Consider the following 12,845-nt stretch of genomic DNA (forward strand, 5'->3'; position numbering starts at 1 on the left):
GCATAAGAAGGGCTACTTAACCTCACAGATTTCCAGATTTCAGTGATTAGTTTAGGAAACAAAAATCAATACTACTATCCTTGTATAAGTCAGTTCATGGAAGCAAACAGTTGTTTGTTTTGGACACTGTATCTGTTAAGCTGAGTACTCACAACTTAAAGGTGTGTATGTTTGTATGCGTGCGTGTCACCAGAAAGCTAATTCTTTCACCACAACAATGTTGAGTTTAGTTTTTCTTGATCCTTGTTCTTTTGAACTGTTTTATGTTGATAGAAAAATTGTCTTTTAAATTAATTCTAAAATAACAGACTAACGTGGAGGCATTTCATATTGCTATATGACCTTATTCTTGGTGAATGACTTTGATTCTAATTAAATTGATACTAATTAATATTTCAGTTTTGAAGTTTCCATATTGGAATTAATTATCTGTCTTTAAGTAAATTATTTCAGCAATTGCAGTTGTATCACGATCCTAGGAAGCTAACAAGAATAATTTACAACTGTTACAAATAGCATTTGTATCTATATTTAAAAAGCTCTTCAATTGACCAAGCAGATGTTATTACAGATTTTTGTCTTTGATATGATAAATTTCCCATTAATTTAGAAAATCTGTGTTTAAGGAATGTGCTATCATTGCATAGTTGAGCTGCAATTTGTGAAAGTTCAAGCAGCTGTACTGACAAACCATTTGACAAATTTGTAACTGAGACTCTTTTAAGCAAAGACTAACTTCTGGAGCCTAATGGTCTGTATTTTCTGTTCAGACGCATACACTTTAATTTCTTCTCTTTTGTGGGTCCAGGAGGTGTGATAGACATTACCTATATGTATACATATACATACATAGATACATGTCCATATTCCGTCATATATATTTACATCATGTTTGCAGCCTAAGTTGTATGTGAAGTTGTGTATACTTTTTAAAAAATTAAAAATGTTCACTTTAAGCTTTCACTAACTTTGAAAGAAATTTCTCTTTGTCTAGGTTGAAGAAATTGTGGATATTGGAGCATTTGCTCCAGAAGACATCCATATTCCTCAGATTTATGTACATCGCCTTATAAAGGGAGAAAAATATGAGAAAAGAATTGAGGTAATTGACTTAGCTGCTTTGTCAGTATTCATGGATCCAGTTACAGAGATAGTGCATCCCTGGGGCCATTCGAGATGATGGGGAACTAGAGCTGAGCAGAAAGTCTGGTCTTGGATCTTAGTAAGAGCTTCTCATGTGTCTATCATCATGGGGATATGATGGTCTATGCCTCTGTGCAGGCTGACAGTGCCTTGTCATCACAAGATATGTATCACCATGCCATGAGATTCTCTAGGCTGTGTCTACTAGGCTTCTACTGTCCTAATTTATGATCTGTAGTTTTTCTGGCTGTCTTAGAGGGGAGATAAGAATAATCATGTCTTTGGTGGTTTTATCCCTGCTGTAGTCTTATCTTAATGTTTGATTGTTCAGAATTGTCTGTCTTGAAGGTGCTTTGCACTTTTCTAGAGTGTAGAATGTCGTTCTAATTAGCTTCAGGCTGTGGGTAGCTGGTGAGTATGAGATTGTGGCAAGGAGTGTAGGTACCAGGAGCATTGAAGGTATTCTAAGGCCAGTGTGTTAGTCCCTTTTGCATTGCTGTAAAAGAATACCTGAGACTGGGTAATTTATAAAGAAGTTTGTTTGGCTCACACTTCTGTGGGCTATACGTGAAGCATGGCACCAGCATCTGCTTCTGGTCAGGACCTCAGGAAGCTTTTACTCAGAGCAGAAGGAAAAGGGGAAGCAGGCATGTCACAAGGCGAGAGAGAGAGAGAAGATGCCAGGCTCCTTTAGACAACCAGCTCGTGTGTAAACTAACAGAGGGAGAACTCCTGCATTTCCAAGGGGATGGCACTAAGCCAATTCATAAGGGATCTGCATCCATGATCCAACACTTCCCACTAGGCCGCATCTCCAACATTGGAAAGTACATTTCAACCTGAGATTTGGAGGGGACACATATCTAAATCATCAGCCAGTGAGAGTAGACAATGGCCACCCTACCAGAATTACTGTCATGATTCAGAAGTGTCTAGGGATCAGCAACAGAATAGACATACAGTAGGGTGCTAGAGATACCCACTACCTTGTAGATATCAAACAGGAAGACATTTTATAATACAAAACCAGTGTCAGGGGCCCAGGAAGAAAGGATGAGACTTTGGCAAACACGAGCCAGAGTTTGTGTCAAAGAGACTTAATAGAGGAAATAGTTTCCTGGCTGGTTTCTGGGTATTTCTATGATTCCTGTGATGCATTTGTGGTAAAAATATTCTGGACTTTGCAGGTGGAAACAGGCAATTGGCAGCAGCAACACCTGGTAAACACATTCTGACAGCCCTGAAAAACACATTCCCAAAGTCTGTTCCTCTTTCATTCTTCTGGCCAATCCCTGAGCACCAGAGGAGAATTTAGTTGGAAGAATAACAGAAGTAGCAGACAGTGTGATAGTAACAGATTATTTGCTTCAAACAGACTGAACAGCGTATCTTCCTCTTTAAACAAATCTGACCACTTTCATTTAGTTCCTAAAGAATTATTTCTACCATCAAATATCACCCATAGTATTTTTTAAATATCTGGTATATTGCAGATTTGTCTCATAACAATGGGAGAGAGCTCATCTTTTTTTCCAGTAAAATTTATTTCAGCAGTGATAAAATACAAAGCATACCTCAACCACGAATAATTTATTTCTGTTTAATTTAAAGCGTTTATCAATCCGGAAAGAGGGAGATGGGGAAGCCAAATCTGCTAAACCTGGAGATGACGTAAGGGAACGAATCATCAAGAGGGCCGCTCTTGAGTTTGAGGATGGCATGTATGGTATCCTTTATCCTTCTGAGCCCGGGCAAAGACATAGCCTTTGCTTTTCCCATATTGATCAGGCTATTAGACCTCTTGCATAGTGAGTCATCTCTAGTCTATGGTAACTTTTAAGGTAATTAATCAATTTTTTTTTTTTTTTTTACAAAATGTGGCATATAATCCAAAGGTGTCAAGATACATGACAGATATCTCTTTGCCTTCTTGAAACAAAATGGCAATCAATAATTTGCTTAGCTATTTTCTAATACCCATTAGATTTCAGTACAACTTGCATTTAATGGGAGATTATTGGGAAAAGAGATTACCCAAGATGAGTGTTTTCAAATCTCAGAATTCCTAGTGATAACCAGTGCTATTTACTTTCTGTCTATCCTGACATTTGCATACTCCTTGAAAGATCCAACTTCTTAACAACCCTTTTATTCTCTTGACAAAGATCCTGTGATTACCCTGTTATATCTAATATTTTATGAGGGTATTCAACAAATGATTCAAATTCTGCTTTAGATACTTTGTCAAAAAAAGAGGTAGAGTAGACATAATTAATGCAATTAATATTTGGATTTTGAATGCATTTAAATAACAAATCTGTTCACCATTTTGCTAGTTTTCACTACAGTAGACATTGAATTATATAATACAAATAACACATACAAATACAGATCGCATATGATAAAATGAATGTTTGTTGAATGGTGGATACAGTGAAGCCATACTTAAAAGACCTAGGACAGAAAGAATGAGAGACATGACAAATGTCTCCATTCTGTGAGCTTCCCTGGTCCATGAATGTCAGTCTTCCAGACTGTGATCTTGACTGGGAGAACTTTTCTTTTTTCCCTTTCTTTTTACCTCTACCTCATTTTTGTTCATTTTTCAGTTTATACCTTGTGTTATGGTGCAAACTCACATAGGGGAAAAGAATAGCATGTTGCTGCTCTTCCAGTTCTTGTATCAGCAAGGTGTGGTGTCAACCAAGTTGAGTTAGTAGGTAAAAGTTGGTCACTGGACTTCTCAACCCGTCTTACCCTGACTTACCATTGATATTTAAACACTGACTATAATACTGATTTTAGGTGTTCTTTATTCAGTTATTGTATTGCCTGTGAAAAATATTTGCAAGTCAGTTTATGCAAGTGGTCTTTCCATATCTCCTACTTTTTTTCAACCCAAAATACATAGACTTTTTTCCTCCCTGGTGTTTGACTTTAAAATATTAAAGAACTGAGAGAATGCTATAATATGATGAAAGAGTTGAGGTACCAGACTTGTAATTTGGGTTGCTCTGTCCTAAAAACACCTGCTCATAATGGAATTAGTATCCTAATGTGTTCTGTGCATTATTGAGAAATAAATTACAAATAACACTATACTAGACTGTGATAGAACACTAGAGGTAAACCCAGTAGCTATAATCATAGCTTCATAGATTTACTCTATCCACAAGAAGTGACCTGGGTCATTGAGTTGTACTGCTGGCTTTTGTAGTTTATAATATGGCACCATATATAAACCTCCTCTGGCCCTGATTTATGAAGATTTCTCTGTTAGAATCTCATCAGAGTGCCATCATTCTTTGTACTAGTTCTGGTGAGGTATTTGTTGTGCAGTGGTAGTGGACAGTAGTGGGCAGTAGTTCCAGGCAGTGTGAGTATCTTTGATCTGATCAGCCTGCCTATGTTGATAGGCAGGATTGAACCCACACCATTGAGTAGTAATCATCATCACTCCTGTTTTGATCATTTAAGGAAGACAATTCAACAACCTCATTTAACTCTTTGATGCCTTAACAACAGCTGCTTTATCGATGAGCTCAATTGTATTTGCTGAAATTTAATTTCCTCGCCACTTTTCTTTTTATGTCACATAGAAAATTCAGTTACCAATGAATGTTACCATAGAGACCCAAAGGATCTGATATACTTTTAGGCAGAAATTTTGGTATTGTCAGAAAACTTTTTTAAAATTTAAAAATGGTAACTCCATTTATCAATAAAGACGATAAAAAACGATCTTTACTTTTGGCAGGAGTTTTGAATAGTGAAAATCATTCTTTAAAAGTCAAGCTGTGTTTAATAAATCAGTTATAATATATCAACCCAAATTTGCAGAGCACATTAATGAAAATGTGCTTACATTTTTGTTAAAATGTGACAAATGGCTAGCTTCTGAGGCCACTACTTTGATATTAATGTTACTGAAAAAGCTGACTTAGAGACTTTTTTTTTGAAAAATTACAAAATAATGCGCCATGGGTGATTGGAGAATATATTCATTTATTACATTCAGAGTAAGCCACCTTTAAATAAAGCTTCTGTTCAGATCTGTATATGTAGAAGATTTATGGTATAACTTCTCTACCTTTTATATGCTGGACCTTAACATCTTTTTTTTCCAGCTAATTTGGGCATAGGAATCCCTCTCCTGGCCAGCAATTTTATCAGCCCAAATATAACTGTTCATCTTCAAAGTGAAAATGGAGTTCTGGGTTTGGTAAGATGAAAATTTGTTTTCTAAAATCCAGTCTTAATGAAGAATGAGATATTTCATGTTGTGAAATTTTTTATTAAATTTTTTATTTCAATAGCTTTTAGGGTGCAAGTGATTTTTGGTTACATGGATAAATTGTATAATGCTGAAACCTGAGATTTTAGTGGATCCGTCCCACACAGTGAAATCTGAGTTGTTGCATAAAGCGCCCAACCTTATTTTTCTTTTTATCATGATAAAATATTTAATTTTTCCCTTAAAATGTGAGCAGTGTAGTATTGTATTTTATGTAGTAGATGGTATGTTCCTGACTCTGGCTTTCTGACTGCGTCTCCCATGTGGAACCTGATTCAGAGAGACCTCATGATTTCCTGTGTAAACTATTTCTCATCCTTCTGTTGTTGGACAAGATAATGAAGGTTGTCAATAGTTCTATGTTAAATAAAATTAAGTAAGCCTCAGAGTGAGAAACTGAAGAGTAAGGTTTCTACTTTAGGACAGGGACATTGTTTGAGTTGATTGCCTCAAAAAGCTGTAGAAGTTCTCATCTCATTCTCCTTTTGAAGCTCTATTGTCCAAAAGGTTAAATTTTTTTCTTCCTTAAGATTAAGCATCCAGATGAGCTCAGTTTTCTTAGTTAGGCCATATTTTTTCATTATTATAATAAAATCATATTTTTTTTGCTTCCTGTATGACATTTTAATTTAATTAACAATGGCAGGGATTTGGTTTGCCTATTCATAATCTTTTATTTCTCAGTAGATAATAACTGTTAATGCAATAGAAATTATGCATATGGAAAACGTATTCACAATTCAAAATAAATAATGATCCTGAGCGTATAGTTGATACTGATTGAGACAATAATCGTGACATTTTCAAAGACACAAAAATGATATATATTTGGATAAAAGCAGATTCATGTGGAAGTTAAAGACTTGCATTTTTAAGGTGCCTTAGAGATCATCTACAGTGATCAAATTCCTGGTTTTGAAGAAAAGGGAAATAAATTTGTGGATTATCCATGGCCAGTGTTTAAAGGAAAATTTACATAGCTCTGAACATTAGTTGCCACTTCAGTTTAAAGGATAAATTTTTGGTCCCTCTCTAGAAAGTATGTAAAAATTTCACAGCCAATATTTCTTCATTTTTGGCTCTATCTTATATAGTATGCCTTTTATTTTTTTATAGTTTCCTCTCTTTTCATCGAATATATGTGATATTCTTAAACTACTTGGCCTATTTAAATAGAGTTACATTATAAAAATATATGGAAAAATTTAAAAACTTTACTGAGAGTAGCTGTGCAAAAGGAACATAAGGACATAAGTATATCAAAACTTACATGTAGTGAGGAGTAAGATTAGAAACCCAAATTCAGGCCTACATTTTACAAATCAGAAAGCTAAAACTTTGCCTCTCCAGGTCCTTCTAGCCAAATAATGTGATGTAGTTTGTATTCATTAATCCTCACAGAAAAGTTTTTGAATAACATTGGCTGCATAGTAGGTACTAAATTTTTCCTCTTTGATTTTTATATTTTTAAGAGAATGGGGTGTCACTATGTTGGCCAGCCTGGTTTTGAACTGGCCTCAAGTGATCCTCCTGCTTCAGCCTCCCAAAATGCTGAGATTACAGGCATGAGCCACTGCCCTGGCCTACATTAGTTTTACCGACCTATATTTCTAATACATTTTCATAGTAGGGACTAAATAATTACTTTTTGTTTTATGGACTTGTATTTCTAATAGTATAGCATTTCTTTCAAACTGGTAATTTTTAGAAAATATTTTTCATTTGCCCAATCACAACTTTAGTATAGAAAAGACTAACATAAGAAACAGAGCCATGGACACAACCGAATTATTTTTCAAAAGTTTACCTCAAGTCTTTGGATGATAAATTTATAGGGTTTTTAGGGAAGTTATTTATATTACAGTTCTAATATGTGATTCAGTGAGAATCTTCATTTACTAATTGAATGTATGTTGTATTTGACAGGGTCCATATCCACGACAACATGAAGCTGATGCAGATCTCATCAATGCAGGTAAGCTCACTTATTTCTAGCCCTTCCCTTTGCTATTAATTTTGTGCTACATAATAAGAGTTTGGACTCAATTCTTTGTCTTTTCCTGGAGAGCACTCCATGGTATTCATTGTTGAGGAGGAGAGATAAGCTTTTTTGAGGTCTCCCCTCATTCAGGAATGACCAAGATAAAGGAGGAAATGCAGATGAAGGCACATTTAATGGAAGAGCTTTGATGGATCAATCAGTCAGGGTCCTGCCTGTGAATAGAGAGCACTCTTATATGGGGTAATTGAGAGTTAGAGGAAGGGACAATTTACAAGGGCATGGACAGGATTAAAAGAGACCAAGAAAGGATGGTGAAATTCCACAGGGAGTTATCACCTCTGGGCTTTATGGGACAGGTTGCTGTGATTTGACTGAGTTCCTCTACCAAAGGCCACTTAATGGAACTGTGGCCTTTGGTAGAGGAACTGGCCACTTAGTAGGAACTGTGGCCTTTGGTGGAGGAACTCAGTCAAATCACAGCAACCTGGTTGGGTGGAGAGTGTCCTCTGCTGGGTTGCCTGCCTGTGCCTCCCACTGGCGAATCTCAAGTCAAAGTAGGTCAGCCTTCTCAGGATAGAGAAGGGTGGGAGTGAATCCATAGCAGCAAAAAGAAAAGATCTGGTACACTGGGGTTTTTGTTGGTGGTGATGCTTCGTATTTTCTAGTTCTCATTGGAGCAGGAGAGGTGCTTAAGGAGGTACTCTGCTGGTAAGTATGATCTAGTAATGTAATAAATATAGTTTTGTTGAACTGGGGACTATAGCCTTGTCTTCTCCTTTGTTCTTACAGGCATATGCTTTACCTTTTATTACTAGCCTTTTCTTTGACTGAGATGTAGCCTCATATATTAACAGCCTAGAGGAGGAAGAACAGGTCAGGTCTTTTGGCCATCTTCACTGCCTATGCTTGAGGCAACACTGCCACCACTTTGGAGCCATATATCATCCCTGGAGTGCAGCTGCCCATAAGAAGCTAATTTTTAGGTTCTAGCATGATTTTCTGTATCCTTTTATTCATTCTGCCCCCGCAAAACTATTATTCTTTATTATTCTTACTTTGCATTCAAAAATAGTATGTGTAAATTTCAGAAGACAGGTAATATGAGCTGAACATAAAGGCCAGCTGCCAAGTAAAATTGATGTTTGATACTTAGAATTTTTGGAAGTGAAACAGCTTCTGGTTGAATAGTTGAATTAGATAACACGACTCAACTCTGAAAGGCCTACTGTGATAAAGCAATGACATTTAACCAAGGCTGTAATTTAATTGTACTGTACCCTTTAGCAATAGCTCATTGATCTGTGAAAATATTTGCTGCTTGGTTTAATTAATTTATGATGTTAGTGAGTTATTTGCAAAATGAATAACTGCATGTTCCAAATTTCAGGCTTCAGTTTATAAAACCCACTTTCTTTGGAAAAGTTGTTAACTTTTTCAATGTGGTTGGACAGTAGGTGTTTCTGATTCCATAGAGCTTAGAAGTAGCTCAGTCCAAATGAAGCCACCAATTTTATATTTCCACCAATTTTATATTTCAACTTCAACACTTGAAGTGCCACATTTACAAACTACTTTACAAAGCAAGAATTCATTGCTTATGGGAAGCCAAGCTCCAAGTCAGTTTAATAATATTATAACTTTTTCAAAGTCCTTTGTGGGATTTTTGATACTTTGACACTTTTGATTTTAAATTAGGAAATACTTTAAGCTGGAGAGCCTAGAATATAAATTGGTGGTTTCCTCAATTCCCAAAATTATCTGCAAGATCAACCCATTATTTGTGTTAGTTTGAAAGCATTTTATGGAAATCTCTTTGAATACAAAGAGTTATGTTTCTGGATATAATTGGTATAATAAAAATTCAAAATAATAATAGAACTATTTCCAAGGATCTCTTTTAAAAAAGTCTCATAAGGTTATGTAAAAATGAACTACCAGTTGTATAGTTTTATATGGCTTAGAGCATACTTTTTCACATGTATTATACCATTGGAACCTCAAATGAAACCTTGTTATACAAATTGGGAAACTGAGGTCCAGAAAATTGAAGTGATGGGTTCAAGATAACATTGCTAGGGACTGAGTTCATACCCAGTCTCCTGCTTGTGACCCCTGGCCTTTTTCTCTATACACTGAGTTATATCTGCTGATGACCTGACTTGCACAGAGGTGCAGACAGCAGTGCTAGGAATGTTCCAGAGGTCCCATCAAGATCTGGGCTCTAACCTAGAGTAACCCAATGCAGTTGTGAAATTTCTAAGTCTCATATTTTTGCTTCTGTATTGTGCATTTTGCATTCTTCATTTCTTAATGTTTTCTTATTTTAATATACAGTATTTTAAATGACTTAACTTTTGATTAAAGTTGCTTTAGAAAGAATAACCATGTTTAATATCCCTGGCCCCCTGCCATGTCCTCTCTACACTAGTCGTTTTCAATGGGGTGGGGTCTGATTTTGCCCCCAGAGACATTTGGCAATGTCTGAGGACATTTTTGATTGTCACACCTGGGGGGAGTAACATCTAGTAGGTAGAGGCCAGGGATGCTGATAAACATCCCACAGCAACCAGGACAGTTTCCCTATCCGCTGGAGTTAACCAGCCCCAATGCTCAATAGTGCTAAGCAGGAGAAACTCTGCTCTAGAGGTATATGTATCACATCTGAAGAATCACAGGGCTGCAGTCTAAAGTACAGATAACATGGCATTCCAGATCTCTGTAGTGTTTGCAACCAACCATTATGGCTTTCTGTCTTGCTGTACCCTTCAAGGATACTTTTGTGTACCCATTCTGGACTGCTGGGTGTTTTCTGATTATGGCTCATACTCTTCTTTGCATGTCTTTGCTCTTGGTGTGTCTTTCATGAGATTTTATTCTGCTCCATTCCATTTTTATCCCCATCTCCTTACTGATAACTTTCTATCAACATTCATTATGCCTATCCTTCAAGTTCCAGCTCATTTTTCTTCTCCAAATCCTACTGTAGCTCAGAAATGCCCTTCCCCTAAACCCACAACATATCTAGTGTCTCTCTGAGAAGCATATCACATTTTGCCTTGTAATTATTTGTTCATCTGTCTTGCTGTATAGTAAGTTCCTTTTGCTTAGGACAGTGTGGTCTAAGTGTGGTCCCCAGACCCACAGCGTCAGCATCACTGGAAATGTTTTAGAAATGAAATTCTCAGACCTCACCACACTTACTGAATTAGAAACTATGCATTTCATAAATCTTCCATGTGATTCTGATGAATGTTAAAGTTTGCAAACCACTAGTTCAGATCACCCAAATTTGGTTTATAACGCTGTTTAAGGCATATAGTAGGCATTTACTATTGTGTGGATGACCTGTTAAATCATGAGCCAAAGGACTCAGTGACCATGAAATTGATAACTCTATTGCCCAAATATGAAAAATTGAGATATACATAAAGAAAAATTGGAGGAGACAAATCAATCAGGAATAGCCAAATAAGAAAGCCCTCTTTATGTTGATTGCCTTTAGTTACGACTTTTCTTGACCAAACTTGGACATTCTATGTGAAAATCATGGATTCAACTTTAGGATACTTATTTTTGTTTAGATATTGGATGTTTAAAAATGCTGAAAATTAACCTTGCTTCAAAAGAATGTAATTTTTAAGATGCTGTAATGTATTAGCAGAGGCCTTGATAATGATTTTTCAAGAGAGTTGTTTTCTAGGCTCTTTAATAAAACTATGCTTCACAAATAATATAGGGAGATCCAAAGCTCTTCCCATTGTTCTCAGTTTCCTATAACATGGTAAATATGCCTTCTATGTATTATCAGCCAGTGCAGGTTGTCTTTTGGAAGTCAGTGTTATTTAGCCTCTAAAAAACAAAGAACTGGAATTTTTAATGTTTTTCTTCCTTTTTGTCCTACAAATTCCTCCTCCTTGACTTCCCACAGGACTGATGAGGATCTGAATTTGCAGGTTATAGACATTGTGTCTAGAATAAGGTTTAGTTGTGTTATGCCTGTCTTAAAACCTAGAGCTCACACAGGCTGGCCATATAACCCCACCATATAAGCCAATTGCTTGGTCCTGTGGCATTTGTCCCTAGAGGGGCAATGGCATTGTCTCTTTTATAAGTAGCGTTGGAGAGAGGAATAACAAAAATGGCAATAATAAAAGGTGACGTTTATAAAGCCCTTTCTCTGTGCCAGGCAAGTTAGAGTAAGGACTTTGCATGCATTATCTAATTTAATCCACTACGTCTTACATGCTGTTTAAAAGCCCCTGCTAACCATACCAGGAAGTATTTTCAAAACTTTTCAATTTTGTGTACTTTAAAAGATACAAAAATATTTCTATCATTTGGAATAAAGCTCCCTCGAGAGATATATATTTATATCAAGATGAAATATTTATATATTTATAAATAAGCTTACTCTCTCTCCATACTCAAGTTTGAATGGAGGGGGATATTGATGGAAAAGTTAGCTTTCGGGAAAGACTTGAGAATCTGAGGATATAACTGTGTTGCACAGCTAGGGATATTCAGACTGCCTGTGGTCCTTTTGTTTCTGGGAGCTATTTCCTATTCCAATTTTGGAATAACAGTTTTGCTTCTCTTTCTTTTTGTCTGCCCTATTATACTGGGGCCATGCATGGGGTGTTCTCAAAACAGGTGACTTATCTTTGGCACAGTGGTATGTGAGCACCTTCCTGGTTGAGACCAGAAGCTATTCCCAGGCCCCTGAAGCTCCTGAATAGAGAGGAAATAGATCACAAGATGGGAGCAGCTTAGATATGAGTCAGGTGATTTTATTAGTTCTATGGGGAGTAGATGACCTTGAAAATCTTTTCCAGCTCTGAACCTCATTATGAGATGTAAGTCTTGGGAGATGTCCTTCCAAGGGGACCTCTTGGAAGTTAACCTTAGATACATTGGCCAGTATTACCATGTTATTCCCTGATTTTATGAAAATCCTGTGGTTTTAATAGAAGCTTATGGGGCAAGAGAGTACAGATGAGTCAGAAAAAGAAAGAAAAGGGGAGAGAGATGAAAAGTCGAGAGTTCAGGCCAAATGAAATTAAGGAATTAGGTGGGTCCTTTTTTTCTATATGTGTTTTCTAATTTTATTTTTATTTCTCCCCAGCTTCACTGAGATATACTTAACCAATAAAAATTGTTTATATTTAAGACGTGTAATGTGATGATTTGATATACATATACATTGTGAAATGATTACCACAATTGTTAATTATCACATCCATCACCTCAGAGTTACCTTTTTTGTAGTGAGAACTCTTAAGATCTACTTTTCTAGCAAATTTCAATTATACAGTATAGTATTAACTATAGTTAATACTATATGCTGTACATTAGCATCTCAGAAGTTATTCTTATCACTGAAGTTATTTGTTGATTAAAAAAAGAAAC

At 36.2% G+C, this 12,845-nt stretch overlaps 1 protein-coding gene across 5 annotated transcripts in view; it reads left to right on the plus strand.

The window, feature by feature from the left end:
* Positions 1–12,845, plus strand: part of OXCT1 (3-oxoacid CoA-transferase 1) — a 147,514-nt gene that overhangs the window by 69,726 nt on the left and 64,943 nt on the right. For all 5 annotated transcript variants that reach the window (NM_001280381.1, XM_009449191.5, XM_009449192.5 and 2 more), the window contains 4 exon segments: positions 995–1,102; positions 2,755–2,869; positions 5,271–5,365; positions 7,364–7,412. In NM_001280381.1, the coding sequence (NP_001267310.1) occupies positions 995–1,102; positions 2,755–2,869; positions 5,271–5,365; positions 7,364–7,412 (367 nt within the window).

This window comes from Pan troglodytes, chromosome 4, assembly GCF_028858775.2.
Source record: "Pan troglodytes isolate AG18354 chromosome 4, NHGRI_mPanTro3-v2.0_pri, whole genome shotgun sequence".
NCBI classification, from domain to species: Eukaryota; Metazoa; Chordata; class Mammalia; order Primates; family Hominidae; genus Pan; species Pan troglodytes.